Source organism: Pseudomicrostroma glucosiphilum, assembly GCF_003144135.1.
Source record: "Pseudomicrostroma glucosiphilum strain MCA 4718 unplaced genomic scaffold BCV69scaffold_12, whole genome shotgun sequence".
Taxonomy (NCBI): domain Eukaryota; kingdom Fungi; phylum Basidiomycota; class Exobasidiomycetes; order Microstromatales; family Microstromataceae; genus Microstroma; species Microstroma glucosiphilum.
This window is the reverse complement of record NW_020289924.1, coordinates 72,040-98,722: the sequence shown is the minus strand read 5'-3', so window position 1 is coordinate 98,722 and position 26,683 is coordinate 72,040. Positions and strand designations below refer to the sequence as shown.

The 26,683-nt window shown below is 55.7% G+C and overlaps 13 protein-coding genes across 13 annotated transcripts; 5 read left to right on the top strand and 8 right to left on the bottom strand.

Moving 5' to 3' along the window:
• Positions 1-199: 199 nt before the first annotated feature.
• BCV69DRAFT_45165 (hypothetical protein) lies at positions 200-2,963 on the bottom strand. The gene has a single exon (XM_025495291.1). It carries the CDS (start codon positions 2,655-2,657, stop codon positions 285-287), a length of 2,373 nt encoding a protein of 790 aa, XP_025346290.1. The 5' UTR covers positions 2,658-2,963; the 3' UTR covers positions 200-284.
• A 184-nt stretch (positions 2,964-3,147) lies between these two features.
• On the top strand, positions 3,148-4,883 carry BCV69DRAFT_300465 (TFIID-18kDa-domain-containing protein; the record flags this gene model as incomplete). The annotated part of the gene is made up of 2 exons (XM_025494461.1): positions 3,148-3,264; positions 3,351-4,883. The coding sequence occupies 2 exons, from the start codon at positions 3,148-3,150 to the stop codon at positions 4,881-4,883; spliced, it is 1,650 nt and encodes a 549-aa protein (XP_025346289.1).
• A 131-nt stretch (positions 4,884-5,014) lies between these two features.
• Positions 5,015-7,115, top strand: BCV69DRAFT_45168 (PLP-dependent transferase). The gene is made up of 3 exons (XM_025495292.1): positions 5,015-5,341; positions 5,434-5,546; positions 5,624-7,115. Exons 1-3 carry the CDS (start codon positions 5,146-5,148, stop codon positions 7,097-7,099), a joined length of 1,785 nt encoding a protein of 594 aa, XP_025346288.1. The 5' UTR covers positions 5,015-5,145; the 3' UTR covers positions 7,100-7,115.
• On the bottom strand, positions 7,115-9,589 carry BCV69DRAFT_284284 (putative clathrin assembly protein AP47). The gene is made up of 4 exons (XM_025492990.1): positions 8,532-9,589; positions 8,242-8,456; positions 7,815-8,148; positions 7,115-7,677 (listed from the first exon to the last, which is right to left on the bottom strand). The coding sequence occupies exons 1-4, from the start codon at positions 9,208-9,210 to the stop codon at positions 7,586-7,588; spliced, it is 1,320 nt and encodes a 439-aa protein (XP_025346287.1). The 5' UTR covers positions 9,211-9,589; the 3' UTR covers positions 7,115-7,585.
• Positions 9,590-9,895: 306 nt separating this feature from the next.
• Positions 9,896-11,837, bottom strand: BCV69DRAFT_251448 (putative iron transport multicopper oxidase; the record flags this gene model as incomplete). The annotated part of the gene is made up of 2 exons (XM_025490432.1): positions 9,896-11,326; positions 11,409-11,837. 2 exons carry the CDS (start codon positions 11,835-11,837, stop codon positions 9,896-9,898), a joined length of 1,860 nt encoding a protein of 619 aa, XP_025346286.1.
• A 1,073-nt stretch (positions 11,838-12,910) lies between these two features.
• On the bottom strand, positions 12,911-13,852 carry BCV69DRAFT_272402 (Trm112p-domain-containing protein; the record flags this gene model as incomplete). The annotated part of the gene is made up of 3 exons (XM_025490977.1): positions 12,911-13,120; positions 13,246-13,416; positions 13,659-13,852. Coding segments are annotated over 3 exons (395 nt in total), but the record flags the coding sequence as incomplete, so codon positions are not given.
• A 224-nt stretch (positions 13,853-14,076) lies between these two features.
• Positions 14,077-16,881, top strand: BCV69DRAFT_44930 (hypothetical protein). Its single transcript, XM_025495290.1, has 5 exons — positions 14,077-14,372; positions 14,546-14,642; positions 14,735-15,425; positions 15,527-15,989; positions 16,064-16,881. Exons 1-5 carry the CDS (start codon positions 14,255-14,257, stop codon positions 16,798-16,800), a joined length of 2,106 nt encoding a protein of 701 aa, XP_025346284.1. The 5' UTR covers positions 14,077-14,254; the 3' UTR covers positions 16,801-16,881.
• A 126-nt stretch (positions 16,882-17,007) lies between these two features.
• Positions 17,008-20,884, bottom strand: BCV69DRAFT_300459 (P-loop containing nucleoside triphosphate hydrolase protein; the record flags this gene model as incomplete). Its single annotated transcript, XM_025494460.1, has 3 exons — positions 17,008-18,185; positions 18,274-20,312; positions 20,388-20,884. The coding sequence occupies 3 exons, from the start codon at positions 20,882-20,884 to the stop codon at positions 17,008-17,010; spliced, it is 3,714 nt and encodes a 1,237-aa protein (XP_025346283.1).
• A 202-nt stretch (positions 20,885-21,086) lies between these two features.
• Positions 21,087-22,204, top strand: BCV69DRAFT_284280 (hypothetical protein). Its single transcript, XM_025492989.1, has 2 exons — positions 21,087-21,838; positions 21,920-22,204. The coding sequence occupies exons 1-2, from the start codon at positions 21,122-21,124 to the stop codon at positions 22,112-22,114; spliced, it is 912 nt and encodes a 303-aa protein (XP_025346282.1). The 5' UTR covers positions 21,087-21,121; the 3' UTR covers positions 22,115-22,204.
• On the bottom strand, positions 22,115-22,941 carry BCV69DRAFT_284279 (putative MRPL23-mitochondrial ribosomal protein, large subunit). Its single transcript, XM_025492988.1, has 3 exons — positions 22,864-22,941; positions 22,493-22,780; positions 22,115-22,398 (listed from the first exon to the last, which is right to left on the bottom strand). Exons 1-3 carry the CDS (start codon positions 22,870-22,872, stop codon positions 22,231-22,233), a joined length of 465 nt encoding a protein of 154 aa, XP_025346281.1. The 5' UTR covers positions 22,873-22,941; the 3' UTR covers positions 22,115-22,230.
• A 100-nt stretch (positions 22,942-23,041) lies between these two features.
• On the top strand, positions 23,042-24,233 carry BCV69DRAFT_284278 (hypothetical protein). Its single transcript, XM_025492987.1, has 3 exons — positions 23,042-23,423; positions 23,511-23,893; positions 23,991-24,233. The coding sequence occupies exons 1-3, from the start codon at positions 23,138-23,140 to the stop codon at positions 24,153-24,155; spliced, it is 834 nt and encodes a 277-aa protein (XP_025346280.1). The 5' UTR covers positions 23,042-23,137; the 3' UTR covers positions 24,156-24,233.
• A 132-nt stretch (positions 24,234-24,365) lies between these two features.
• On the bottom strand, positions 24,366-25,409 carry BCV69DRAFT_284276 (S13-like H2TH domain-containing protein). The gene is made up of 2 exons (XM_025492986.1): positions 25,265-25,409; positions 24,366-25,161 (listed from the first exon to the last, which is right to left on the bottom strand). The coding sequence occupies exons 1-2, from the start codon at positions 25,307-25,309 to the stop codon at positions 24,643-24,645; spliced, it is 564 nt and encodes a 187-aa protein (XP_025346279.1). The 5' UTR covers positions 25,310-25,409; the 3' UTR covers positions 24,366-24,642.
• Positions 25,410-25,884: 475 nt separating this feature from the next.
• Positions 25,885-26,488, bottom strand: BCV69DRAFT_284274 (putative small nuclear ribonucleo protein F). The gene is made up of 2 exons (XM_025492985.1): positions 26,263-26,488; positions 25,885-26,082 (listed from the first exon to the last, which is right to left on the bottom strand). Exons 1-2 carry the CDS (start codon positions 26,392-26,394, stop codon positions 25,930-25,932), a joined length of 285 nt encoding a protein of 94 aa, XP_025346278.1. The 5' UTR covers positions 26,395-26,488; the 3' UTR covers positions 25,885-25,929.
• Positions 26,489-26,683: the final 195 nt, after the last annotated feature.

Here is a 26,683-nt window from a genome sequence, read left to right as displayed (position 1 = left end):
AGCAGAGACAGCAGCAGATGTAGAAGGTACGTAAAGCAAGTGACTTGACTCTGCAAGCTACCTCTGCGACTAGTAAAGGGAGAAGGAACGTACTGATGTATATGTAGCGCTTGAGCCAAAGGGACGTGCTTGCCTCCACTCCCACTTCCGCAACCACCCAATCTCAGAAGATTCTGTCACACCGAGCACATCCGACCACGCTAGGTGACTCTATCTTACGATTGCAGTGCAGTACAAAAACGAAGCAAAAACTGTCCTTTGACGCAAATTACGAAACATCTGCCTCACGCCTTCGCAGGGCTCTTCGTGTGACTCGGCTTGCGAGGCGAAGAGTGTCCCTTTCCTTTACCGCCTTTACCTCCTACCACCCCTCCTCCATTAGCCCCTTTAGCCCCCGAACCTGCAGCAGGTCCTGTAGGCGCGTTTCGTGGTGGGCTCACAGGTGTGCTGACCGGTGTCTTCTCATTTGGAGCAGGCCCGCTGCCCTTGACACCAACAATGCCTTTTGCCAACCTGGCAAAAGCACCCCCTTCGCTCAACTGGGGCTTCGGTCGCTCGGTGCGTCTAGCGGGAGGAGGACCCTGTACCATATCATGGAGCCAAGCTCCACCGCCAGGGCCGGAGGCTCCTCGACCTCGAGGCCCCTTCCCTCCCGCAGCTTCAGATGCATGATGCCCTCCCGGACTAGGCCCACTACCAGGCAGAAGCTCCCTCCTGGGGGGAGCGCCCGCGCCTCGTGGGCCTGTGGGAGGCGCATTGTCACCAGATGATGCAGCAATGCCTGCAATTTTGATGCCTCCTAATCTCGACTGAAGATCGCTAGCTGGAGATGGGGCGTCCGAGCGCAGTTCGCCTCTCTTGCCCCAACCAGCAGGCTTCTTTTGCTTTGGTCCTTGAGCGTGCGTAGATGCACCACTCTTGTCTGCCGGTAACATCGGCGCAGAGGCAGAAGAAGTCATTGCTGAGACGCCTGTAGGGACTGCTTCGGTCTCAGGGAGCGCTGGGGAGCTCGTTGATTGTGCCAGTGTAACACCCCAGCCGTCGAGATCTGGTAGCTCGTCGTCGTCATCTTCTTCGTCTGCCCAGTCGAAGTGAGGCATGGGGGAAGAGGCAGGTTGACAAGCTGAAGACTCGCCAACAAAGGGGTCGGAGGAATCGACTGAACCTCCTGCAGTTGAGATAGGAGACAGAGTTCCACCTTCGGTTAATGGCTCAGCGCTGGCGGACGACGAAGCCGACGCCGAGTCGCTTGTGACTGCTGCTGCAGGAGAGTCATCGACAGATCTGCCCGCCGCGACCTGGCTTGTGAGACCCTTTGTAGATTGTCCGCCGAAAGCGTCGACAGTCTGTAGGACAGGAGTGGCAACTCCGGTCGAACCCGGAGAGAGAGGGTCTGCAACCGTAGGAGGAGCCAATGCAGACGAGGCTGCTGGGGCATTGGGCGGTTTCTGCCCTGTCGCTGTTGCTGCGATCTTGCCATTCGCCTTCTTCTTGCTTTGTTTAGCAGTGAACAGATTTGAGGGCGCCGCTGCAGCCGCCTCGCCCGGCAAAGATTTTGCGTCAGGCGCTAGTGACATTCGAGAAAGCAGGCTTGCAGCTGAGCCACCTTGGTCTGCCTCGCCATGCTGGAGGGTGGGGCTTTGTGGCTCAGGATCAGCCCACCGACTAGCTCCGCTACCTCTGGCCGTTGTGGAATCGCCCTTCTTCGCAGCATTTGCCCGGTCTGCTGTCATCCCAATTTTCTGCGAGATCTGTGTGGCACTGGCGTTGCGGCCTCCTGCTTTGCTCGGAGAAGATGGATCGATTTCTGGTGTCAGAATCGAGGACGACGCAGACGGTCCAGCCGATTGCTCAATGTCTTGGGCGGTCAACGAAAGTGAGTCATCTTCGTCGGTGGTCGAAGACATGTCGAACTCGAGTAGCTTCGTACGGCTACTTGGCGTGCCCGGGCCTCTCGCTTCACCTCTGCTGATTGCAGGAGAAGGAGCTCCCCCAAAGTATGCGGACGTACTTTGTTTAGTGGGCGTGAGACCCAAACCAAGCCCCCGAGGCGCTCTGTCCGGACTGCCCTCTTGCAGGGGAGGAGAAAGAGGCGGCATTGCAGGCGCTCGGCGTCTCTCCACTATGGATGAGCGCGTAGGCGTAGCAGTAGTGCTCTCATCATGGCCATGCTTCAATGGTGTTTCAGGTAGAGGTGCCGTCGCAGCAAGCGGCGTGCGAGCAGTAGATGGCGATGTGAGAGCTACGTGAACGGAACGGCTGCCTGGAGAACGTCCGCCGGCATCGGGGTCCAGCTCCATCAGCCTCTTGCGGGCCGGCGTCATGGGTGGCGATCCGCTTGGATAGGGACTGGCAGAGGAATTGCTGGCAGAGTCCATATCAAGGCGCTCCAGAAGGGGACGACTATGCCCGCTGGGCTGAGCATCTATGTATGATGTTCCTTCTCCTCTTGTGGAGGATGTATTCCGAGGAACAGCAATTGGAGTTGAGACATTTGTTGGCGTTGAGGCTGAATCCGAAGAGGCATCGAGCTGAAGGCCAAGACCACAATCTCCCCTGGAGATGGGATCAGTCGAAGAAGGAAACCCCTCAAGGGCAGGTTTAGAATCCTCGACCGTAGCATATATGCTCGCAGCTGAGCCTTTGCCGATTGCCATTGTGCCAAGTGTGTCAAGTCCAGCGAGTGAACAAGTAGGTTCAGGCAGGATGCATCAGCTGGGGCCGATAAGAAGCAGCCAGCAATGCTAGAGAGCGGACGTGTACGAGCAAGAGAGAAACGAGATGAAGCAGAGACGAAGGAGGGTAGCTTATTGTCAGGGAAGGTGAAGATGGAGCAGGCCGCAGGACGTCCTGACTGCACAGCAGACGCCGCAGATGGAGATGAGATGCAGGAAGAAGGAAAAGAAGGATTCGGAAGGCTGGATGAGTGAGGACGCAATCAGTGGTAGTATGATCAGTAGAGGGAAAGAGTGGAGATGCTGCTCTCTCCCGCATGGTGTTATTCCCCCGCCGCCTTCCCGCTCCGACTGTTCGTGGGGCGTCTGTGCACTGCAACACAATTGCTTCCGGTTCCGCAACTTCGGCTGATTCTCGATCCGTACCTCACCACCTCCTTCTCACCTGCTCACCTCAAACCGGCGAGTCAATATGCCTCCTTCACCTGATGATGCGGAACTCGATGGACCCATTGCCTCGACCTCTGCCGCTGTCCAAGGAGAAACATCACAAGAAGGCTACATGTACACCCACGAGTTGAGCCAGATGGTGAGCGTGGTACGGAAGAGGATGAGTTCTAGTGAAAGATTGTACTGACTGCTGCAGGCCGCTCTCCCAAACTCTGACCCCATCAGATGTTCGTCTTCGCACATGTGGTGGATCCGAGTAAGCCTGTTCTACACCTACTGGAAGACATTGTCCGCCATCAAGTGGTACAAATGATCATCCAAGCCCGCAACCTTTCCGTCATGCGACGCTCTCGTCACCTCTCCACCGAAGACCTCATCTTTCTGGTTCGCTACGACCGAGCCAAAGTCAATCGACTCCGCACTTACCTTTCTTGGAAGGACGTGAGGAAGAATGCAAAAGACGATGGTGGTGGTGGAGCAGGGGGCGAGGTAGACCTCAACGCTGCAGTCGAAGACGCGGATGCGGCCAAAGCTCAGGGCGGCATCAGCCGCAAACTCAAAGTCAAGCTGCCTTGGGAGATCAGCACCATCTATTCTGACTGCATCGTATCAGGTGCGGGAGCAAGCTTGGAGCAATCACAGAGTGGAGGTGGCGGGCTCAATTCCGACTTGCCTCCGGAGCTGGAAGCCGCTGCTGCAAAAGTCCAGCAGCCCACTGTAGACGAAGAGCTGGACGAGGATGACCAAGAAGCCATGAAAGAGAGCCTGATGAGACTCAGAGAGGCGGATCAAGTCACACTCAAGATGACGAGGGAGGAGTACGAGCATTACTCCGACTGTAGGACTGCAAGCTTTACCTTCAGGAAAGGCAAGAGGTTTCGGGACTTTCTCGGCTCATCCAATTACCTCGATATGAAACCCAATGACGATATCGTCGACATCTTGGGCTTCCTCGCATACGAAGTCGTAAGGGAGATTACAATAGGAGCAAAGCAAGTCTGGGAGCAGGAGAGAGCGGTGTTGAGGCGCGGAGAGCGCCGAGAGCCAAAGCCGAAGAAGATCAAGAGGACGCACGAGAAGAGTGCGGCAGCGACGGAAGCAGAACCAAAGGTTCCAGCAGAAGAGGCTGATGATCCTACCCAGGGTAGCAGTAGCGGCCAGAAGGAAGAAGAGAAAGACGAGGAGTCTACCGCACCAGCCAAGGCCAGTCAGTCTGAAGCCAAGTCTGGCGCGACGAAATCTGAAAAAGGCAGGACTGGATCGCCGCTTCGAGCAACAAGGGCATCGGACGACTCTGCGAGTGATGGCGGAGAGGTAGACATCGAGCAACTCTATTCGGCGGGCAAGGGACAGACGGATGGCGATGAAGCGTCTTCAGTTGATCCCGCCTCCTTCTGCGGGCTCTTCAGCTTGGCTAGTGCCGACGTTGGCGACGGAGATGGGCCTTTGGTCACAGCTACATCACACAAGTCAGCGCATGATACCTCGGCTGCCTCTCCTTCGAAACGTCCCCTGGCTTCCGATCATGGCAAAGATGCCGATGGGAAGGAAACAGCAGATGGAGGCACAGAACCTGACGATGAAGGCGACGACGAAGACGAAGAAGAGAAGGAGACGAGTCCAGATCTGCTAGTCCACCACATCCGCGAGTCCTTTGCGAGGATGGAGCGACAGAAGACGCAGCCTTCTCTCAGTGCTGGAGTACGCGTGTCGGGTCCCTTTGGTGGCCTGCGCAAGACCAAGGTCTTTGTACTGTAGGCTGCCTCCCTGAAAGCTTATCAGCGCGGGACCCTACCTGACGCCGGCCCATGGGTGCAGCCCCTGTTCCGACGCGCGTCGGGTCCTGGGGGCCCGAAATTGCCCTGGATGCGATCCTCCTGACCCGGGAGCAACATCAGGCACAGGGCCAACAGGTCCTTGGATTTCCATCCACCTCTTCATACCAATCCATTTACTTCTACCATTCCTCAGCTACTCTTGTCATCGACTGATTGCCTCGCAAGTACACGCTGCCCTCGTCATGTCGTGCGCTCCTGCCTGCTTTCCCTCGACGCCTGCGAGTTGTGCATCCGTGGGTGCCCTCTGTGGTAGTCTTGCCCCAAACGCGGCCAATGAAGCTCAACGGGAGGCGAGTACATCCCAGGACTTCAAGGGCTTCGCAAAGCCTATGCTATCAGCAAGAGGAGCCAAGCATGCCGCCAGCGTGACGCCCTTCTGTGAGTACGGTGCGAGGCCCTGTTGCGTTGTCGAGTCACACAGAGGCGGGGACTGACGTGGCCCGTGCACCTTGTTGATATCTCTGTCCCAGGGACCGTGTTTGACTCTATGCTGCGAGACGTGTACTGCGCCCAGAAGAATCCAAATGGTATTATCAACATGGGCATCGCAAACAACTCGCTCATGCAGGACGAGCTCCTCGAGGTGAGTGGAGATGCCCGCCAATGCCAGGTGGCAGCCTAAGGAGAAGCGGGCTGACTCACACCGTACTGTCACGATAGTACTTTTCCTCACACCTCGCACTCGACCCTACAGACCTCACTTATGGCACATCGCTGCACGGCTCCATTCGCCTTTTCGACGCTCTGTGCACTCACTTCAACCGCAAAGCATTTGCACCTGTGCTGCCGGTCAAGCCCGATCATATCCTTACTGGACCTGGGTGTGGCCCGCTTCTGGACCAGCTCTTCGAGCACCTCGCGGCGCCGGGAGAAGCCTGTCTAGCTGCAGCTCCTTATTACAATGGTTTTGACGCCGACCTCATGACTAGGGCAGGAGTGAAATGCATTCCCGTCTTTGCAGCGGTCGGCGACGGGACTGAGAAGGAGAATTTTACAGGTGCGGCAGCTCTGCGAGGATTCGATGAAGCACTAGCGGAGCACAATGCAGCAGGCAGCACAGTGCGAGCTATCCTCGTGTGCAATCCTCACAACCCGGTCGGCAAGTGCTACAACCGCCAAGCACTCGTGGAATACGGCAAATTCGCCCAAGTCCACGATCTCCACCTCGTCTTCGACGAAATCTACGCAATGTCGACGTTCCCGACCTCTGACGACGGAGCTCCACAGCCTTTCATCTCTGCACTCAACATCGACTGGGCTACCGAAGCAGGCTGCGACCCCCGTCGTATCCATATTCTCACTTCTGCCAGCAAAGACTTTGGTCTGAATGGGTTCCGCGTCGGCACTTTCATTTCGCAGTACAACGCCGAGCTCATGGCCGCAATGAAGGTCACCACCAAGCTCTACATGGTCTCCTCCCCAGCCGACGCCCTCTTCAGCTCCTTACTCGTCGATCAAGACTTCTACCCGCGATTCGTAGAGACAAACCAGGCCCGTCTGAGCAGGGCCTACGAAAAGGTCAAAGGGTGGTGCGTACGCCACGCCATCCCCTACAAGCCTAGCAATGCAGGTCATTTCCTTCTCGTGGACCTCGCACGCTTCCTACCTCGGGAAATGGGCGGGCATGAGCTGGTAGATGAAACGCAGAGAGAGACGGCCCTCTGGTCCCTTGTGCTCAAGGAGAGATTGTGCATCACACCTGGCTCGAACTACCATCATCCTCAGGTGGGTTGGTTTAGGATCACGTTCAGTCTGCAGGATCAGGTCCTCACAAAGGGGCTGCAGAGGCTGGAGAAGGCGCTCGGACTGCCGGAATGCGCGGCTGAGGATATGTTCGAGAGCGAGACAGAGGATCTAAAGGCCTCTGCCCCTGCCGCTGCCGCTGCCACCACTACTCAGAGTAGCGACAAGAAGCCATCAGACAGACTTCAGTCTCCCAATCTTGCCAAGCCGGATCGCTCGGCCCTCGTGACGGCGCTCTGCGGCCCTCCTTCTGCTGCTACTTCAAAATCCAGCTGCCCTCTTCCCCTCGCATCACAAGCCGCGGCGCACGTAGTCGAAGACTACGAGCTGCTGAGGGAGCTCAGCCTTGAGTCTCAGAGAGGCGCGACGAAGGCTTTGGGGTGTATGTGTTGAAGTGAGGCGGTCATCGGGGGGAGCAGAGGGATCAGCGAGGACGAGGGCACGAGGAATTGATATACCCAGATACGACTTCAAGTTGTAGAGCTTGGACGTCTCTCGAGAAGAGAGATGCACTCCACATATTGCTCCTCTCGTGTCCACCTCTCGACGCGCTGTCCTCTGAAATATCATACATAGTCACCAGAGAATACTTTGATTTGAGTCCAACCGGCCTATCGCTTGCATGAAGAAAAGTATATGCATTGCCCCCAGACAGACAGACAGCCAGGCAGACAGGCAGACATCGCTCGCACGATGGGAAGAATTCTCCTCCCTTCCCTTCCCATCCCGACCTTACGACATCCGACATCTGACATTCGACAGCTGACATCTAACAGTCGTACGTCTCGGCAGCGCAAGGTAGCTCCTGTCCCAGTCCGAGTCCCAGTCCCAGTCCGAGTCCAAGTCGAAGTCTAGCCTAGCCTAGCCTAGTCCTGGCCTTTAAGCGGAAAAGGGCGCGAGCCTAGCCTGAGATTTTTCACTGGATGTGCGCAGGTGGTACTCCCCGTTTTGGGTGATATATCGGACCCAGGCTGGATAAAAGTTGGAGGATGGAGGAGCGAGAGGGGGAAAGAAGTGTCAGTCTCCTCAAGTGTCCTCTTCAAACTCCTTGCCCAAATGTTTCAAACTCCCTCCCCCTCCCCCTCCTCCCCCTTTCTACTCTACTCACGTAAAGCCTGATATCCACTCTTCTCCGAAACCTTCAAGTACCTCACGCTAATCCCGCTAATCGAGTAGTACGAGATATCAAACGTGACTGAAATGGGTGCTCTCCTCTCCAGCACCTCTTCGTTCCTCACGCTAGGCAGTCCAAAATGAGCTCTCATCAAGAATTCCTTTCCACCTCCAAGTTGCTTGATCTTCCAGATCATGGAAGACGTCTCGGGAGCATAGCTCACGGAGCCGACGGCGGCGCGGAACTTGGGAGAATCGGCGTCCTCTGGGACGGGAATGTGGATCTCGACATTGTTGGCCGTGGAGCGTCGTTTGAATTGCGCCTTGACCTGCGAAGACAGAGGGACGAAAGAGGCATGGCAGGAGGTGGTAGTCAGGAACAGCGAGCTGGGAGCTGTTTAGCTGTTGACGTCCTTACTCACCTTGACCATGAATTCAATCCTGCTCCCCTCGTGCCTCTCCACGACTGCCTCTGCCCAGATCAGCGGCTTGACCTGTGTACTCAGCCTGTAGCTCATCAATTCAAATTCTCCGTCTGGAGGGATAAAGGAGATGGTTCGGTCGTTTTCGAAACGTGCTAGACGGACACATTGGTGGAACTTGACGTCTTCCATCTCAATGGCTTTGCCTCTTGATGCTGTGAGCAGGGGAGCGAGGGGTTCCGATTCAGAGGGATCACTCGGCTCGACTTTGTGCACTCTCATCTACTCACCTCTCCCTGTATTCTCGAACATGACCTTGTCATTCAACCCGAGCCTCAGTTCCGGCATACCGCTCAAGTAGCACTTCATCTTGATTGCTCCCAAAATTTCGCTCCTGACCACGTTTCCATTAGCATTGACCAGAAGATTGACCGACTCCACCACGTCCAAGAAGACTTCATTCTTGCGATAACGAATTCCTTCCGACCGCCACGATACAGCATTGGTCACTGCCATTGGTGGTCTGGCTTGAATTTCAAGCTTGTGCGATTCTTGAGTAATATACTCTTGCAAAATCTTACTCTCCGTCGTCTGTGGGTAACCGAAATCCATCATCTCATCTAGTAGCTCATAGATGATTACAAAGTTATCTCTGATACTCTCCTCTTCGAGCTCTTTAAAGTACTCTTCTAGCACAGAGGCGAGCTTGTGTAGAAAGAGGAGGATCTCTGCTGCATTTGAGTTACGGCGGGAGAGGGCGACGAGATAGAGGTTGTTGTGCCGAATGAAGAGGTAGTTGACTGCTTCGTGGGTGAAACAAGGAGCGACGGCGCTTCCCCCGGATTCTTCCTCCATGTCAAGCAGTAGAGGAAGGAACCGCTCTACGGCAGCTACGGGAACGTCATCGCGAAAGGTGCGTTGGATGAGGGATTTGCCCTTGATGTCGATGATGGCAAGAATGGAAGCCATTATGGATAGAGACCGATCCCCGAGGAGGATGAACTTCTTTGGCTAGAGGTCGAAGCCGTCACAGCTCGCAGGCGGTGACGAAGCGACTTGTGGTCTATGCGTGGAAAGCCAAGTGCAGGCAGAAGCTGGTCCTGATGATGGGATGAGATCGTGCCAAGCGTAGCCTTGAGAAGATGCAGATTGCCAAGAGGTAGGCTGCTTCAGACAAGCACGCGAGTACTATCACAGCTTCGCCCCAAGTGCTGTAGGACGATGAGGTTTGGGTATCAGACACGGCGAGGAGGAGTGAGTGAGTGGAGCTGGATCCAACGCAACGCAACGCAACACGACGCACTGCCTCTCTACCCCGACCCCGACCCCCCGCTTCCCGCCGCCGGAGACGATGTCGGAATGGAAGCAGCCGCGCTTCGCGTCTACGAGGAGTTGCCGTGGGTTCGCTTTCTTTGCCCACGTACGACTAGCGTCGCTTACCAAGACGTGCGCAGTGGGAGAGAGTGGAAGGACGGCCTTTCAAGACAATTAGTACACAGAAAGACGAGATGATTCGTGTGACGGGAGCTATAGATTCGATTTTCGGGCTGGTCTCCTCTCCGCCTTGACCCTCGCATAAAGATGACACGCAACGCACAAAGACCTTCTCTCTCTCTCTCTCAATTGAACACATCTCTCACGCTCTCTCTCTTTCTTACTTGTCCTCCTCCTCTTCTTCCTCTTCCTTTCCACTCTCCCCGCCCAATCCATAGATGAGCACAGTAAGCAGCCCCAACGCAGCAGTAATCGCGCATCCCACCACGCTTCCCACAGCCGCAGGTGTCCATCCTGTGACGAGCGGTGGAACTTCCACCGCGAGCGACCCAAAGTCAGTGGTAGAGTTGAGTCCTCCCGCATTGCCCGTGGTGGAGATTCCCATTGCGTTGCATGCATCTGTAGCGTACGAGGGGAGGGTGAGACGCGATTGTGCTACCGAGGGGGCTTCGACGAAGATGGCTGCTAGACCAGAGCTGAGATGCGGTTGAATGTGGCAGTGGAAGAGCCACTGCCCTGGGTTGTCTGCTACGAAACGGATCGTGGCGGACCCGCCAGCAGGGACCATGACGGTGTCCCTCCTCATTGGGTTGGTTGCCACAGCGGTAGGGTCGTACGGTGGGTTCTCCATTGCGTCTGCCGAATCAGTTACTAGAGCCTTGTGCACCATCCAAAATTGATGGCCGTGGAGGTGGAAAGGATGGAAGCCCGCATCCCAATTGAAGATGGTCACTTCGATGATGTCCATATGGTTGTAGACGAAGGCATTTGTAGAAGGGCCGTACACTTGAGGGTACAGAGCTACGTCTCCCATCGAGAGGAGAGTGTTGATGCTGGGGGTTTGTGGGAAGATGAAGGAGATGTTGTTGAAGGCGGCATAGTTCTCACCATTGCTGCGAGTGTCGAACCAGACATTCATGTCCTTGAACGTGTCGGCCGGGGGTGCATTTGAGGGGTAGAAGGGCACCAGGACCGTATCATCGAACATGGCATAGTCGCGCGTCTCTTCTTCGGCCACGGGCGTATTGGCATCGGTGCTGTACTCGAAAGTCGAGGTAATGTTGAGCTGAAGTGTGTCAGGAACTGTGTCGAACATTTCCGGGTCCATGTTGGCGTGGATTTTGAAATTCTCCAAGGCATCATCATTGGCCGTGACAAGGACCGAGTATCGCTGGGCGACGCTCACCACCACCTCGTCGATGGGGTACTCTTGGGTGTCGACTCCATCTGCTTCAATGATTCTCATCTGATGACCATCGATCCAGAAGTGGAACATGGCCAGACTGCTCATGTTGATGATACGCAGCCTGTACGTCTTACCAGGTGTGACTGGGATAGAAGTATTGTCGTTGAAGCCTGGCAGCCAAGATGCTCCTCCTGCCACATTGGGAGTGTGGGCAAAGTACATGAGGGCAGAGTCTGGAATTGGCTCCGCACCGGTGGGGTTCGTCGTTGAGAGGAACGACTTCATCTGGACGGCGTACTCGTCATGGTACCAGTCAGTCAGCACGACGGTGTAGTCTTCGTCGTAGGCATGTGCCTCCGTCTCGGGGTGGATGATATTCGCTGTCTTCAAGCCGTCGACGTATTGCTGAAGAAGGGGTACAGGTAGCAATTAGGGAACCATTCAGCGAACTCTGGACGAACAATTTGCTCAAAATGCATTGACTCACGCCAGCGAGATGTCCGTGGCACCAGTATGTGCCCGACTGCAATTCTGTTCCATTGGGTGAACTCGGAGAATTGATGATCTCGTACGTGTACGTCGATCCATCTGGTATGGGACATTGGGTGACATAAGTAGCTCCATCTGACCATCCCGTATTGTTGAAGAACATTCCATGACTGTGTAGTGTGGTGGGTGTGCCATCTCCAAAGTCATTATTCACGTGAATGCGTACTACATCAGTCGAGTTGACATTGATAATGGGAGGAGGCCAGCTGCCATTGACACCAATGACGCGACGTGTGTAGAGGCCGTCGAGGTTGAGGTCTGGGACCCAAGCGACGTTCCAGTATTGGTCTACCTCGGCGGCTTGCGCTGCGAGGGGTGCCAGGAGAAGGGCGGTGAGCGCAAGCGTCGCGGCTCGGACGGAGATCATCTTGCCGTCTTTGGAAGGGTGAGCTGTTGTAAGGTAGGGCGTACGAATAGGTTGGTTGAAGAGAGGACAAGGGGATGATGTATGGTATAAGTGGGTCAAGTGCTAGCGAGCATAAAGGCAAAGGGGATCCTAGGTGAGAAGGGTGTGATCAAAGGGGGAAGGCAAGGCAGGGCAAGGTCGTGGGGACCAGCCGGCCATGGAAAAATGGAGGGCGAGCAGCCAGGCGGAAGAACGCGGGAAGGCGATAAGGGGCGATATGGGCTGATATCCCAGAGGGCAAAAAACCCCTCGCGCACCCGCCTAGGCCCAGGGCAAGGAAGATCAGCGGGGAGAGCAGGGGCGGCAAGTGATGAACCTCACCTCACCTCGCCTCACCTCAGCACACCACACTACGCCCCTCTGCTGGAGACTGCCCCTTTAGCCATGCCACCAGCCTCACCCTCCTTGCTTGGCCTAGTCGCCGTCTGCAAAGCCTAGCATGGTTCCAAGCTGGGCAAGAAGGAGGGGCCCGCAAGGTGGGGAGCGGGCATCTCGGCGTCGAGGCCGGGTAGAGGTGCAGCTCCCAGCCAGCCACCGGCCTGCACTCCGATGCTCCCTTGCCTAGGCAGAGGAACAGAGGCTGCTACGCCACCACATGTCAGGCACACACTCACTCGCATACATCTCGCCCCTCTTCCCCCTGCTTGGGTAGGGAAAAAAGGCCGGACGGGTGCTCACTCCTAAAGCCACACACACACACGCAATGTACCGTCCCGCACCTCATCTCGCCTCGCCTCGCCTCGCCTCGCCTAGCAGAACTCCTCTTGTCGCCCAATCTTACTCTGCTCTGCTCTCCTCTGCTCTCCTCTCCTTGCTCATCCCGCTCTGAGCTTCGGGAGGGGCGTGTGGCATCGCAATCGTCCCACTAGGTCCGCCAGCCCACCAGCCTATACGACCTTCGGGGTCTCGCTTGAGCGGAGTAGAGAGCACAAGCCTGTCACGGGGTACCTCTGGGCGTAGCTTTTCCTACAGATCTCCCCCCTCTTTCTTATCTGAGTATATCTGAGCACGCCCACACAGGATGCCAAGCGTTTCTGATGTGATGCTGAGGGGCGCAATGCAGCGCCTTCTGATCTAATGCTGAGGATGGATGTAGGAAATACAAATACAAGTACAACATGCAAGAAAGGCCCGGAGTCCAGGAGTATAGGCAGTGATTATCCTTATCACACGACTGACATCGGCGAGCAGAGACGAGGAGCAGACGTTTTTGCTCACTTTTGCACCTCGTGATCGGCCAGGAGCTAGAGAAAGAGGAAGAACGGAGAGGGACGCAGTCGGGCAGAAAGGGCATCAGTTCTCCACTGCGAAGAAGTCTCCTGCCTTTTGGCCCGTTGCCATTCCGCCTCATCATCCGCAAACCACTCACCATGTTAGGAATACCATTCCTGATCTGATACACGTGACCGCAATTGGGACAGGTCATTGATCCTTCCACGACGTGAATCTCTAAAAGGACGTGGTGTAGACGCCGTAGCAATTCTTCTGGCAGCTCATCTTCCACTTCTGGTCCCTTCTCTGGCAGCGAGTCGTCGCCGAGCTAATGAGAGGAGAGGTGGAGGAAAGGGCAGAGAGAAGAGGAGTCAGTAGGTGGATTGAGTAGCCTGCCGTACAGGCTTGATTAAGCGGTATTGCTAGGCTGCAGGCAAGGTCCCTTAGCAATCGTAGCTGCGAGCAGTCAGGCTTCCTCTGCCTCTACGTGCTGCATTCTGCTCATATGCTCCTTGAAATCACAGCTCCCCAAACCACTTGCCAAGCACTCTCTGCTCCGCTTCAACTCACGCTTCTACATGTGTCTACCAATCCCTTCCATTCGATTTTGCCTCCCCCGATGAGTCCCTTGAGGAATCCCTCGTTGAAGTCTGTCTGGACCACCTCCAGATGAACATCCTTGAGCGCCAGAGGGAAATTGAGAGACGTGGTGAGGCAAGTACGAGCAGCACATGCCAGGAGATTATGTGTGAGGAGCCGCATGGTGAAGGGGAGCTACGGAGTACGATGGGGACACGGAACGAGGTGAGGAGCGTAAAAGGTGGTGCACCCGAGGCAGGAATCCTCGTCTCAAAAAATGTCGGATCGGGGGCGGAAAGAAGTGGTGGAAGGGGGCGTGGCAGCAATTGCGCGCAAGGCAAGGCGGGGGGGCCGGGCCACACACGACGCACACGCAGACACGACGACGACCAAGGCGCAACGCAGCCAAGGGCAACGGCGGACAAGTAACACTCACAGGCAGGCAATTCTCCCTTGCTCATCCTTCTTACCCATACCATCGTCCTCATCCTCAACCCCTCCCCTTGCACTACGTCTATCGCAGTTGATCTGCAAGTAGACTAACAGGGCAACCCAAGCGCATCCCCTCGCCCAACCCCTGCCAAGAGATGTCGCAATACAAGTACGACGAGGAAGGTGGACAATTCCTCACCTTTGTCCTCACCTTCCTCCTCCTCGTACTCGTACCCCTCACCTGGTCCTTGCTCAGCGGACTGACGCAGAGAAGTGAGTTGAACTTGGCTGTAGCATGGAAGATCATGCTTGCAGAGATGGCAGATCGAAGGCGATGAGGCTGCCTTGTACAAGGACAGAAGCCAGCAGCCCCTTTCTGGCAAAGTGGCAGGGCTTCAGTAAGAATGACAGGCTGATCAGGTTGATTCGTGGTTTCTGGTCGACAGCTCGCAGTCAGGGATGGTTCGACGCTCGGGGGCAGAAGGTGTCAGCCATCAAGCGCATCAATCGGCGGTCCATCACCAACCCTCGGATAGGAAAGAAGTGAGTACTGCGCCCCTTGCCCTCTTGGCAAAGCAGCAATCTTGCCTCGTCGCTTGCTGACAAGCCTTGACCTGTCGCTGCCTTTACTACAGACTCCTCTTCGTCGTCGTGGGCTGGGCCTGCGCTGCATTCGTAGCAAAGAGGGTATCCAACGCCGCTGCAAACTCCCAACATTCCGTCTATGACCCATTCACCATCCTCGGCATCGCAGCCAATGCAGCGCCCAAGGAAATCAAAAAGCACTACAAGAAGCTCAGCATCAAATTTCACCCCGACAAGATCCGTCTTAGCGGCAATCAGACCAAAGAGTCGGTCGAGGCCCATTACATTGAGCTCACAAAGGCGTACAAGGCGCTCACAGATGATACCATTCGCAAGAACTTTGAGCTCTACGGCCATCCCGATGGTCGTCAGGAGATGAGCATGGGAATCGCTCTTCCCACTTGGGTCGTTGCCGGACAGAACAACATTTGGGTCTTGGGCGCTTACGGACTCGTCTTTGGCATTCTGCTCCCTTACATGGTTGCCCGATGGTGGTATGGCTCGAGAGCTCGCACTAAGGACGGGCTCATTCTTTCCACCGCTCAAACCTTCTTCCAACATCTCAAGGAAGACACTCCAGCCCCAAGGCTCATTGCTTTGCTCTCCATCTCAGAAGACTTCGAAGACAAGAAGCTGGATAAGAGAGGCAAAGATGCTAATGAAGCGGCACTACAGGAGATGGAGAACGAGGTCCGATCCAGACTCAAAGCTCACGGTCCACAGTGGGAGCTGACACCGTCTGTAAGTGTGCAAATGCGAGCTGCCGAATGTGCTTTCACCTTTCTCTTGCCCTTTGCTAATGACCTTTTCGACCTCGCCACGTCACTGTGTTTCCCTTCCAGTTCCGTTCCCAATCGATTCGCAAAGCGCTCGTGCTGCTCTATGCCCACCTCTTCCGGATTGAGAGCAAGTCTGCCCAACTGACAAAGGAGCGCTACCTTGCTGCCGCAAAAGCCGAGCGATTGCTCAATGGAATGCTCTCAATTGCTCTGGCGCACAACTGGCTTGACCTCACCAATCTTATCATGGACACCATCCAGTGCTTCGTTCAGGCAGTGCCCATCAGCGAGGATCGTAACGTCGCAGAGCTGCTGCAGCTCGGCGGTCTCAAGCTGAACACTGCCAAGAGCATCGTGGCCAAGAGCGACTTGGGCAGGGAAGGTATTCAGGGCCTGTTCAAGGTACCAGACTCGGAGAGGAAGGAGCTGGTTGGTGCCAAGGAGATCGGAGATCAGCAGTACGATCATATCGTGAAAGTCGCGGGCGAGTGGCCTCGTATCGAGTTCGTCGATGCCTTCTTTAAGGGTGAGTGAGGTCTATTGCGATCCCGGCCTAGTATTCGGCTCTGACTGACACATCCTCTGACCCGCGACCTCCAGTCTCTGGCGAGAGGCTTGTCACTGGAGGAGCCATTGTCCAATTCGTCGTCAAGGTGCGAACTCTCCCACCCAAGCGCGATGAGACACTTCTGTCCAACGGCGTTCGCCCCGGTTCTGTAAACGTCGATCTTGACGATGACGTTCGCTCAGGCGTGGAAGACGATGAAGAGGTGACGAACGCTCTGGGAGGCAAGGTGTCAGCGGAGGCCCTTTCCACCGAAGGCAAGCAAGTCGTGGGCGTCAGTCGCGCACCCCACTTCCCTCTGGAGCGCAAGCCGCACTGGTGGATCTACCTCGGCGACGCCAAGCAAGACCGCATCATCGTCCAGCCCTCTAAGCTGACCGACGTAGGACCAGACAAGACTCGCTCCTTTACCATCCAATTCCAAGCTCCTCCCAATGCGGGCATGTACACTTTCATCGCGCAGATCAAGTCCGATTCTTACCTAGGTTCAGACGCTCAACGCTTTGTCAAGTTGCGCGTAGAGGATTCGGAAGTGTTGGATGGAGCGGACGGAGAGTGGGAGGATGAAGAAGACGATATTAGCGAGCCTGACGAGGATACGCTTGCTGGTCAGATGGCCATGATGCGGGGTGGCAAGGTGAAGCCTTCGCCTGTACACCGGAAACGGGGCGAGAGTGATGATGATGATGATGAGGATGAGGATGCAGAGAGTGGGACGGATGAGGAGGCGGATGAGGATGAGGTGACGGATTCGGATACCGATGAGGAGTAGGTGTCGATGCACAGATGAGCGACACTGCAGCAAATTTGTGCACTGCATCTTTTCACCAAAATGATCACGACAGTATTCTCCTATCAGACTGGCGGGTGGCTCTAGTGCGAGAATGCGAAGGTCTTTCGTACTACAAGAGTTCAGGACCGGTATGATTACAGTCACCGAAAAGCTAGACCCACCGACTCGCGAGGCAACACGCCGTCTCTAAGCAGCGGCAATCGCCCTCCCCTGGGATGCTCCCCCTCCAGCACCCCCAGCACCCGCACTACCACCACTCCTCTGCGCCAACCTCCTCTTTGCAAAGCGGGCCAGATCAATCCTCTCTGGCAGCCATTCACCATTATTGATGATGAGCACCTTCATCCTCTCATGATATCTCAAGTCTGGTAGCAATTTTGGTGTGATGAGGAAATACTGCGAGGCATTGGCTCGACAGGTGACTTGAACCATTTGATCATGTACGGCTCGTTCTGCTCTTTGGTCCATCCCTTGGTTGATCTCATCCACGAGGGAAAAGGGAGAGCGGGAGAGTTCGGTGAGGGACATTAGGTAGAGGATGGTAGACAGGGAACGCTCCCCACCTGATTGCCTCTGCCCCGTCAGGAGCTGCAGCTGCTCCGTATCTCGGAACTTGACGAGGATGTCCATTCCCCACTTTTCATAGTGGTCGCCTTGCTCCGAAATGCGAATCTCGCCCGCACAGCCGATACGGTCAAAGGCGGCAGAGAACTTTTCGCTGACCTTGGCTCCAAGGGCTTGAAGTGCGGGGAGCCATTGCGATTTGATGCGTTCGATCTTCGTCTCGCGTCGAGCAACCTCGCGACGTTGATTTGCAATCGAGTCGCCCAGCTCAGCAATGAGCTCGGCGCGCTTCTTGAATGCTTCAATCACACCTGGTGCCACACCTGTAGACAGGTCCAAAGAGCCCTGCAGCGTAGCCAGCTCTCCCTCGAGCTCGGCAAGATTCATAGACGTCTCATCCCCCATCTCCTCTTGACGACGGTGGAACTTCTGCTGGATCTCATACGGCGCATCGTCGTGCTTCGCCTGAGCCCGGTTCTGCATCTGCGTAGCCAACTGCTTGCTCGCGGCGAATTCCTCAAGAGCCTCTTTGAGGGCGCGCTCTGCCTCCTTGAATTCGCCGAGTTTGGAAGTGTAGAGGTCCTTCCAGGCTTGGTAGTTGACCTGGTGCTGCACCTCAACTAAGGTGGCGACGTCGAGGTCGATGCGGTGCTTTGTCTGAATTTCCAGAAGCGACTTCATATCCCGCACTAGCTTGACGCGCTTGTCCGTCTTGCGATGCACCTCGGCCATCAGCCGCTTGCGCTCTGCCTCTTGTGATGGCTTATTGTGCTCAGCATTCAGCCTGCTCTTCTTGTTGCCTGGTCCATGAGAAAGGGAATGACGGCCAAAAGGCAACGCTATCAGACAAACAATCCTTGTCCTTGCTTTTGTCGCAGTCAGACTCACCTAGGTCAATCTTCGCCTTCTCCCAATCTCTGCGAGGCTGCACCGCATCCATCTTTTGCCTATCCAGATCCTCTTTCCTCGATCTGAGATCATCAGCCTTCTCCTCTTCGCGCTTGATCTGCTCCTGCAGCTCGCCAATGCTCTCCTCTGCATCCTTGGTCTTTTGCGCAATCTCTTGAATGACTCGCTCCAGATTCTCCTTCTCAGCAGTATTGACACTCTGTGTGAGACTCCTGGCGGCCTTGATGTCTCTCGAAAGGGTGATGGGCAGCTTTCGGCCGTAGTCTGAGAATTGAATGGTGTGGTTCGTATGGCCCACGATGTAGCGCTTGATTTGACGAGACTGCTCGACCTGGTTGACGTCCACGCTATCCGTCAGAGCAACTGGGATGGTGTGGATATTTGCACTACCGCAGAGGTAAGCCATGACGCTCTCAGGACCGTCGACCATGTCCGAGATGTAGGCATTGAAGCCGAGCTGTCGAATTTGCTCCGTAGAGAGAGGCCTTGCCGCCTCAAATTGCTCCATGTTGCGCCCACCCTCCATTTCGGCCACGTTGATCCTCAGCTTCTGCTTATCAACCAGCTCTCTCGTCAGCCGATCATAGTCTGCACGAGTCTGACAAACGAACGTCCGAAGGGTAGCCCAATTGATGCAGCTCTCAACCTGAGACGCGTACTTGCTGTCTTTCACAGTGACCTCCATGACGACGGGCTCGAACACCTTCTTCTGGAAGAGATTCTGGTTTGCTCGAAGCCATTGCACAGCCTTCCAGGCTGGCTCGTCAGCTTTGTGAAGCATCTCGAGCTTGCGGGCACGAACGTCATCAAGCCGCCGGAGTTTCCGCAGGGTTTCATCGTGGGTATTTTGAAGCTGCCGGTTCTCCAGCCCAATGTCGTCGATCTGGGCAGTCAGATCTCCTCTGCGATCGTCGGCTCCTCGGATCTCCTGCCGAATCTCACGCAGGGCTCGATCGAAGACGCTCAAGTCGTACTCTTGGGGTTCATCAGCCACCTTTGCTTCGAGCTCGGCGACTACTGCCCTGAGCTTACTGATGAGCTTGTGGTGCTCCTGCTCGCGTGCTTTGAGGTTGGACATGGTGTCTTGCAGCTCGGTCGTATCGCTTTCCAGCTGCTCCATTTGTCTCACCGCAGACGTCAGGTCTTTGTTGACCTTATTCAGTGACTCGGTAGCTTTGATCCGATTCCCTTCGAGCTTGCTTCGCTTCGCCTTCATCGACTCAACTTTGAGTCGAAGAGGCTCGTGGATCTGCCGAAGCTCTTCCAGGTCAGCCTTGCGGTCATTTCTGACAGCCTTGGCCTCACTGTAGGCTGTCTTGGCATTGTGGTACTCCGCAAAGGGGATCAGCAAATTCAATAGAGCAATCTCTTCCTCGATCTGCTTTCTCTGCTCGTAGCGTTCGACGTCCCTACCGAGGACCTCGTTCCTCTGCTCGAGATTATTCTGCTCCTCTTGGTCACGATCGAGCTGACCCTGGACCTCCCGGAATTCTGCGCCCAGCTCGATCAGCTGTTCATGCCAAGAGCTGAGATTGGGGTTGCCGGCGGCCCTCTGAGTCTCGACGAGGAGCTTCGGCGGGTCCATCCGAGCAAAGTCGGCCACCTTTTCTTGCGGTAGGAAACAGCATAGGTTGTCCACGTTGATGTCAAAGCGGCCCACGGCGTCGTTGACAGCTCTAGCAGTCGAAGTCCTACCATTGAGGCGCCATTCACTCGAATTGTTCTTCCTAGAGATTAGCCTCTTGATGGTGACGTTCTCCTCCCCAGCCAAGCCCTTGAGCTCAATCTCAATCCACCCATCTTGGTAGCCTTGCTTGACGAAGCTGGCAATGTCCTTGGCACGACCGAGAACGGCAGGCTTCCAGCCCAGACCGAGAGCGATGGCGCAGACGATCGTCGACTTGCCGGTACCGTTAGGCCCAATGATCATATTGAGGTAAGGACCGGGCCGGAATTCTGTCGAATCGTAGGTGACGAAATTCTTGAGCGCTACTCTGACGATCGATCCCGGTAGGAAGCTGAGGGAGAACACAAAGTGAGCAAAGAAGTCAGTGGACAGAGAGGGAGCGCAATTTCCTCCGGTCTCAACTCACCCTTCCCGATCACGATCCCCATGAGCAACTTCAAAGTCACGAGCACCATTAGCTGCCATCTTTTCCGCCTTGATCTTCGGCTTCTTCTCTTCATCATCCTCTTCCTCCTCATCTGCCCCACCATCATCTTGAGACATTCGTGGCCTCTTGCTACGTTGAGTTGACCCCTCCCCTGCACCTTCTTCGGCATCTTCCTCTGATCCATGCCGGGAGCGAGTCCTGCGTCGTCCATTAGCTATAGGCCTGACCGGTGACGAAGGGCTGGGCAAGCGGGAGCTGGAAGCTTCACCCTGTGTCTGCTGTTCGTACTGCTCCCGCTTCACATCCAGTTCATCGAATTCTGACGAAGAGTTAGCGTGGCCATTCGCCCGGGAGCGGCCATTGGTCAATGGTCGTGCATCGCTCTGTATGCGCCTCGGAGGTGGGGCGGCGTCTGAAGAAGAGGACAAAGCGGCACCGCGATGCTGAGCGGCACTGTGAGTGCGGCGCTCAGACATGGCTGCTACAGCACCCGCAGAGTTGACCGCTATGCGACGACGATGGTGATGATGATGGTGGCGATGCTTGGTGGGAGGGAGGAGAGATAGGAGATGCCATCAAAGGAACACTCTGGCCTTTGAGCGTGGGGCGCCGATTGGACGCGTCTCGCGGAAAGAGGCGCAGAGGCAAAAGCCACGGTCCAGCTTCAAGCTTCCTCCACCGCCGGCAGCTGTCTACCGCCCTACTCCGGCCACATGCTCTACAGTCTCATGACATCTTCGTTGAAGGAGAGCAGCAGCAGCAGCAGCGGTACCCTTGATGAGCGCTACTGGTCGGCTCTCGGAGCATGGCTGGACGTGGAGCGCAGCTCGCTCCCCTCTCTGCGGGCACAAGTCCAATCGCAGCCTCTACAGTTTCTCACTCAGAACATCCCCCGGCTGCCCGAGCATCTCCTCCGTCCTCAAGCCGCGCTCACCACACCACAGCAGAGGGCAAATATTTCTCTCATTCGGCAGCGAAGGAGATGTCATGCCGAGCTCAGGAAGCCCGAAGAGCTGGAAGTGAGAGGAAGCCGCCGCAGACTGGGACGACTTTGGAAGGTCATAGTGGGCAAGCAGACTGAGCCGGCGGTGAAGAAGGAGAAGGCAGACGAAGACGAAGACTTGGATCCTGCTTTTCCGGGTGTGCCAGATCTGAGCAACTTGCCGAACGTCGGGGCCAATGGGGTCAAGCTGCCTCGGTACGGCCCTCTCCACCAAGGCGAGCTATTTACCAATCCCAGACTGGCCAGACTGTTGGACGAGCAGGATGAAGAGGAGGCACAACTCAGCGCGGCAGAGCAAGAGGAAGAGGAAGAGGAGGAAGAAGACGATGTAGAAGACGATGAAGAGATGGGCAATGGCGCAGAGGTTGATGAGGAAGACGTCGAGGCGTTCAGGATCGCAGTGCTGGACCGCTTCATACGGGGTGACGTGAGTTGCGCCTGAGGACAAGAGAGCTACTGACCTTGAGGAGCGGTGATACTGAAGCGTAGCCCTCCCATTGAACGTTAGCCAACTTTAAATCCTTCTATCTACGCCGCCATCGATTTTGATGAATCTCTCGACCCAGCATCGGCCAACGAGGATGGTGCAGGCAGTCGGGAGGGTCTTGCCTTCGACGTCTCCCGTGGAACCGCTGCTCAAGCCGCCCTCGAAAGAGAGCGACTGGACGAAGACAGCTACTTCGACGATGAGGACGAGAGCTGAGGTCAAAGCATTGTGTGCTACTTTCAATTTCTTTCGCAGTCCAATGTACTATACACAAATGTAAATCAAAATCCCATGATCCATATAGCCCTACTGGTACAGTCTCTTCTAGCTTCTCAGGAAGTGGTTGATGAACTGACCTGCGGCGCAGAGGGGACGTCGTACCGCCTTGAGATGTTCTGGGCATAGGGATTCTCATCACCGATGAAGATCTTCAGCCGCTCTAGCCTCCTGTCCCTCAGCTTGTTTTTAGGCAGCATTCCCGAGACTGCTGCGCGGATGATCTGGCATCAGGGAGGATGGAGTGGAAGGAAAGGAGCGAGTAGCATCAGAGGCCGCTCGATACTTCCGTCGTCATGGGGCAACTTGCCGACTCACCTCTTCGGGCTTCTTGTTCATCCTTTGCTGGTAGCTCTCCACCTTCAACCCACCGGGATACATGGAATGCCTATAGTACATCTTCTGCTCTGCCTTCTTTCCGGTGACCATGATTCGATCCGCCTGTGTCACCACGACGTAGTCTCCTGCTTGATCGTTGGACTGTGTGTAGATGCCGCGGGGCTTGTGCTTGCCCATGAGTAGAGTGGCGATGCGGACCGAGAGGGGACCAAGGGTTTGGGATTGGGCGGAGAGGTGGTGCCAGTGCCTGGCAAAGGTGACGGCGGGCTGAAAGGAGCAGCGTAGGGTGAGAGAGAGCGATGTCAGCAACCCGGCTTAATCGATCATACAGTCCTACCCTTGCTACTCACATTGGACATCTCTGCAGCTACGAGGACGATGACGATGAGGTCTGGTTGCAACGATCAGTGAGTAGCAGTCATCTCTCGCCTGCCTTGCTTCCTTCCGTCTGGCCCTGTCGCACTTTTTGATGCGACTCGCGCAGTGCGCCGCCGCCTTGCAGCCTCGGCCATCACTTCTTCCCGTCAGCCCAGGCATCCATCACCACCTCCATCCTTTCCCGTACCGCACTCATCGTCAGCAGCAGCAGCGCCTTCCCCTCTGCTCACCTCGCCTGCCAAAAGTATGTCACTCTTCGCCTCCCCATCTTCTTCTTCGGTGGCATCCGCTTCCATCCCGCGTCGGCAGCTCTGGTCAGCGCTCACCGCCTCTTCCTCGCGAGCCTTGAGCACCACTCCCTCGCGACAGGCAAAGCCCAGGAGGAATACCGGCAAGAATCCTTTCGATCTCGCACCCTGGGAGGCCTTTCAGCACGATGATGTGCCCACACTCGGACATGAGGTGCTGAACAGAGGGAGGGAACTGTTGAGGTATGCTAGAACAGTGGAGCACGAGCTGCCCAACCTTGAGAGTGAGTGTGCAGGCGGAGGAGGGAGGACGGACCCCTTGCTATGCACTTCGTCTGACGCTCTCCTACGGATGCTCCTCCTGTCACTAGAGCTCCGCCAGCCCTATAACCCCCCTCCTTCCTCCAGTGTCCTCACTTTCCGGTCCATGCACTACCAAGGTGCTCCTCACCCCGCCAACCGCAAATCCGTCTTAACCGTCTCCCTCCCAGACCTTTACGCCCACTCCCTCTTCACCTCCCTTCCCGATGACTCCACCCGCATTCGTACCCTCCGCAAGCTCCTCCATCTTGCTGGACCGAGATGGAATCCCGGAAAGGGCCCCATGGCAGAACCTCTCAGACTCGACGGAAAGTACGGAGAGGATGTGACTGTTAGAGGAGAGATTAAGATTAGCTGTGAAAAGTTCCCGACGGAGAGGCAGAACATGAAGTGGTGTAGTGATGTGTTTGATGAGATGATCAAGGAGGCACAGGTGAGCAAGCAGAGAACGGTGACGGACAGACAGTAGAGGTAGAGAAGGTCACCGCGCTCACACTAGTCAATCTGCATTTGTCGGTACCTCCGCTCAGCGACTCGACGATGGTATCGCTGATCTGCCCATCGACGTCAGACATGCACTCAGCCGTGAGACCAAGAAGGCTCACCACGGTAGGAGGAGACAGGCGACCATTGCCGATTGGCCCGCATCTTGGGCCACTCCGGTGAAGGCGTCGCAGGGTGAAGGGACATCGTAGCGATGCTGATGGTTGTGCATGAAGGAATAGATCTCCAGTGTCTACCTTTCTATCAGCAACACATTTTCGCAATGTTCATCATTTTGCCTGAATTGTCCCCAATCGTGATGAAGAGTATCTAGATTGACCAATGAAAAGCGAAATACAAAGAGGTACGGGGGAGCGCTGCCGCAACCTGTCTAGAAGCTCGCTGGCCTCTTGAGCGCAGACAGCAGCGAGGTCACCGTTGTACGCTGTGTAGATAATGTCGAAGATGCAGCCATGCTGGGTAGACGGTCGGGAAAGGGAAGGCAGACGGGGATGGTAGAGGTCAGCGAGACGTTCTCAGCGATTGAAAAGACTACTGCTCCACCGACCGGACGAGTCATGGAGCCTCTGACTGCGCTCCGCGAGAGCTTCTGCTATCCTTTGCGTCCTGTCTGCCACCCTTGCTCTGATTTCTCGCTACTGCAGTTCTTTTGTCATTCCATACCCCGTACCTATGGACTCACCTGCTCGACCCAACCAAGCTGGCATACCCCCTCCTCTCAATCCGGTTCAATTTCCTCGCCGTTAGACCATTCGAACTGGTCCTCTGTCCCCTCACAGGCAAGCCCTGCTGGTGTCGCTTCCCCTTGTAGCTCCCCACATTACGGTGATGAGCGATATTGGCCTGCATTGCCCTTCGCAGATCCGACTCTAGTAGGAGAGAACGTAGCGGATCGCTCGATGGCGATGCGCGCTGCGAAGGTGGGAGAGAAGTGCTGCTGCTGCTACTACTACTGGAAGAAGAGGCCGAGCTAGAAGTGGAAGTAGACGTCTCCTTTCCCTTTTGGCCAATGAGTGGACTCCGGGTGATCTTGCCTTGCTGTGCGGGGATACTGCCGGGACTGCTCAGGTAGGCGCTCATCTGCGTCACTTGTCCATCCGTCAGCTCGCCAACCTTGGCGGCTTCGTGCAGCTGAAGTCTGGCACATAGTCGGGATGCGAGAGTGTGTGAGAGACCATAGAAGGCTGTGAGAGCAATCTTTTCGATGTCATAGGAGAGTGGGCGGGAGAGAAGAGAGAAAGAGGAACTGTCAGCGGTAGAATGGGCGGATGCTCCTTTGCCGCTTAGGTAGCCTACTTACCGAGACCTTCTGACTGTCCGGGAGCTGACGACCGAGAAGGAACATGGTCGGTGGCTCTTGTGAGGGAAGACTTCGAAGAAGAGATTCTCTAGAGTAATGTCTGTTGAAGCAATTGTATCGTAGCGAGGACTAGCGTGGTGTGTGGTGTGAGGCCGACGCTGCGAGGTGGAAGTGAGATCGACGGACGCATGGACGGACTGGGAGGAATATCTGGCCAGGGTCGGAAGATCTGCCAGTCACGTGCAGCAGCGACACCACCACCTTACTCCAGACGACGCTCCAATCGACTGGTCAGCTCTTCTTCAAGAGTATCTTTGAGATGAACAATGCAGCAGGATGTGAGCCTCAATCATCTTTACTTCGTCGAGACGACGCCTTCGCGCTTCGAGGGCGGACATGCGACGCGGGTGGGCTCAGCCCAGTTGAGGGTAGAACGCTTCCCGTTCCTCAAGTGCAGAACAGGTCGGCTACGTTTGGGAATACATGAAGAGCTGATATTGACGACCGTCTCAGAAGTAGGTGTGAAATTGTATGAAGTAGCTTGCTCAATGTCAATCGCCTCGCGCTGCGTGATAGTCCAGCACGTCGTCTGCCATCACTGTTCCGCCGCCTTCGCCTTCCTCCCCCTTCAGCTGTCTTCACCGCCGTCTCCCTGACGCCAGCGACTACGACTCCATGGCTCCATTCCCCAGCCCCGGCTTCTTTTCATCCTCGTCTCCCATTTCCCGGAGGTAGAGGACATTGTTGCACCGAATCATCACCTCTCCCAGCATGCCCTGCGAGACGCCTTCTGCGTTAAACTCTTCTGTGTTTGCTAGCTGTGAGAGTGGGAGCGATGGAGATGAAAGAGTTGCATGTGGACGATCCTTGTCAGCAATCCAATGAATAGCATACGGGACGTCACTTCCACAGCAGAAGGGATGTAGGTATAATTACGGCGTGCAGATGCATCCGCCCATCGTACCAATCGACCTGTCCTGTACTCTCATCCAACTCACCTGAAAGTTCATGTAGTTGTCCGTCGAGACCAAGAATCCCCTGTACTCCATACCCCACTTGAGCCGCACTGCGACTGGCTTGCCAGTCTGTTGTTGCAGGAAGGGCTTGGGGTTCACCGGCTGGAAGGACATGCCGGGCGATTAGGTTGAGATGGTTTGGAGCGCGAGTGAAGGGGATGGGATGTAGAAGGGTCGCTGGAAGCTCGAGTGATGCCGTACGGACAATGTCTAGAAACCAGGTAGAGTGTTTGGAGGAAGGCGGTACAATGGCTAGACAAGGAACAGTGAACCTCAGTCGGGTGGATCCAAGGTTGGTGGGTAGACGGAAAGGCCAATGCTCGTTCCGTTCCGCTGGTCCTCCCCTTGGCGTCAATGCTCCTGCACTTGGAAGATCTGAGCGGCGACAAAAAATTCTGCCTTG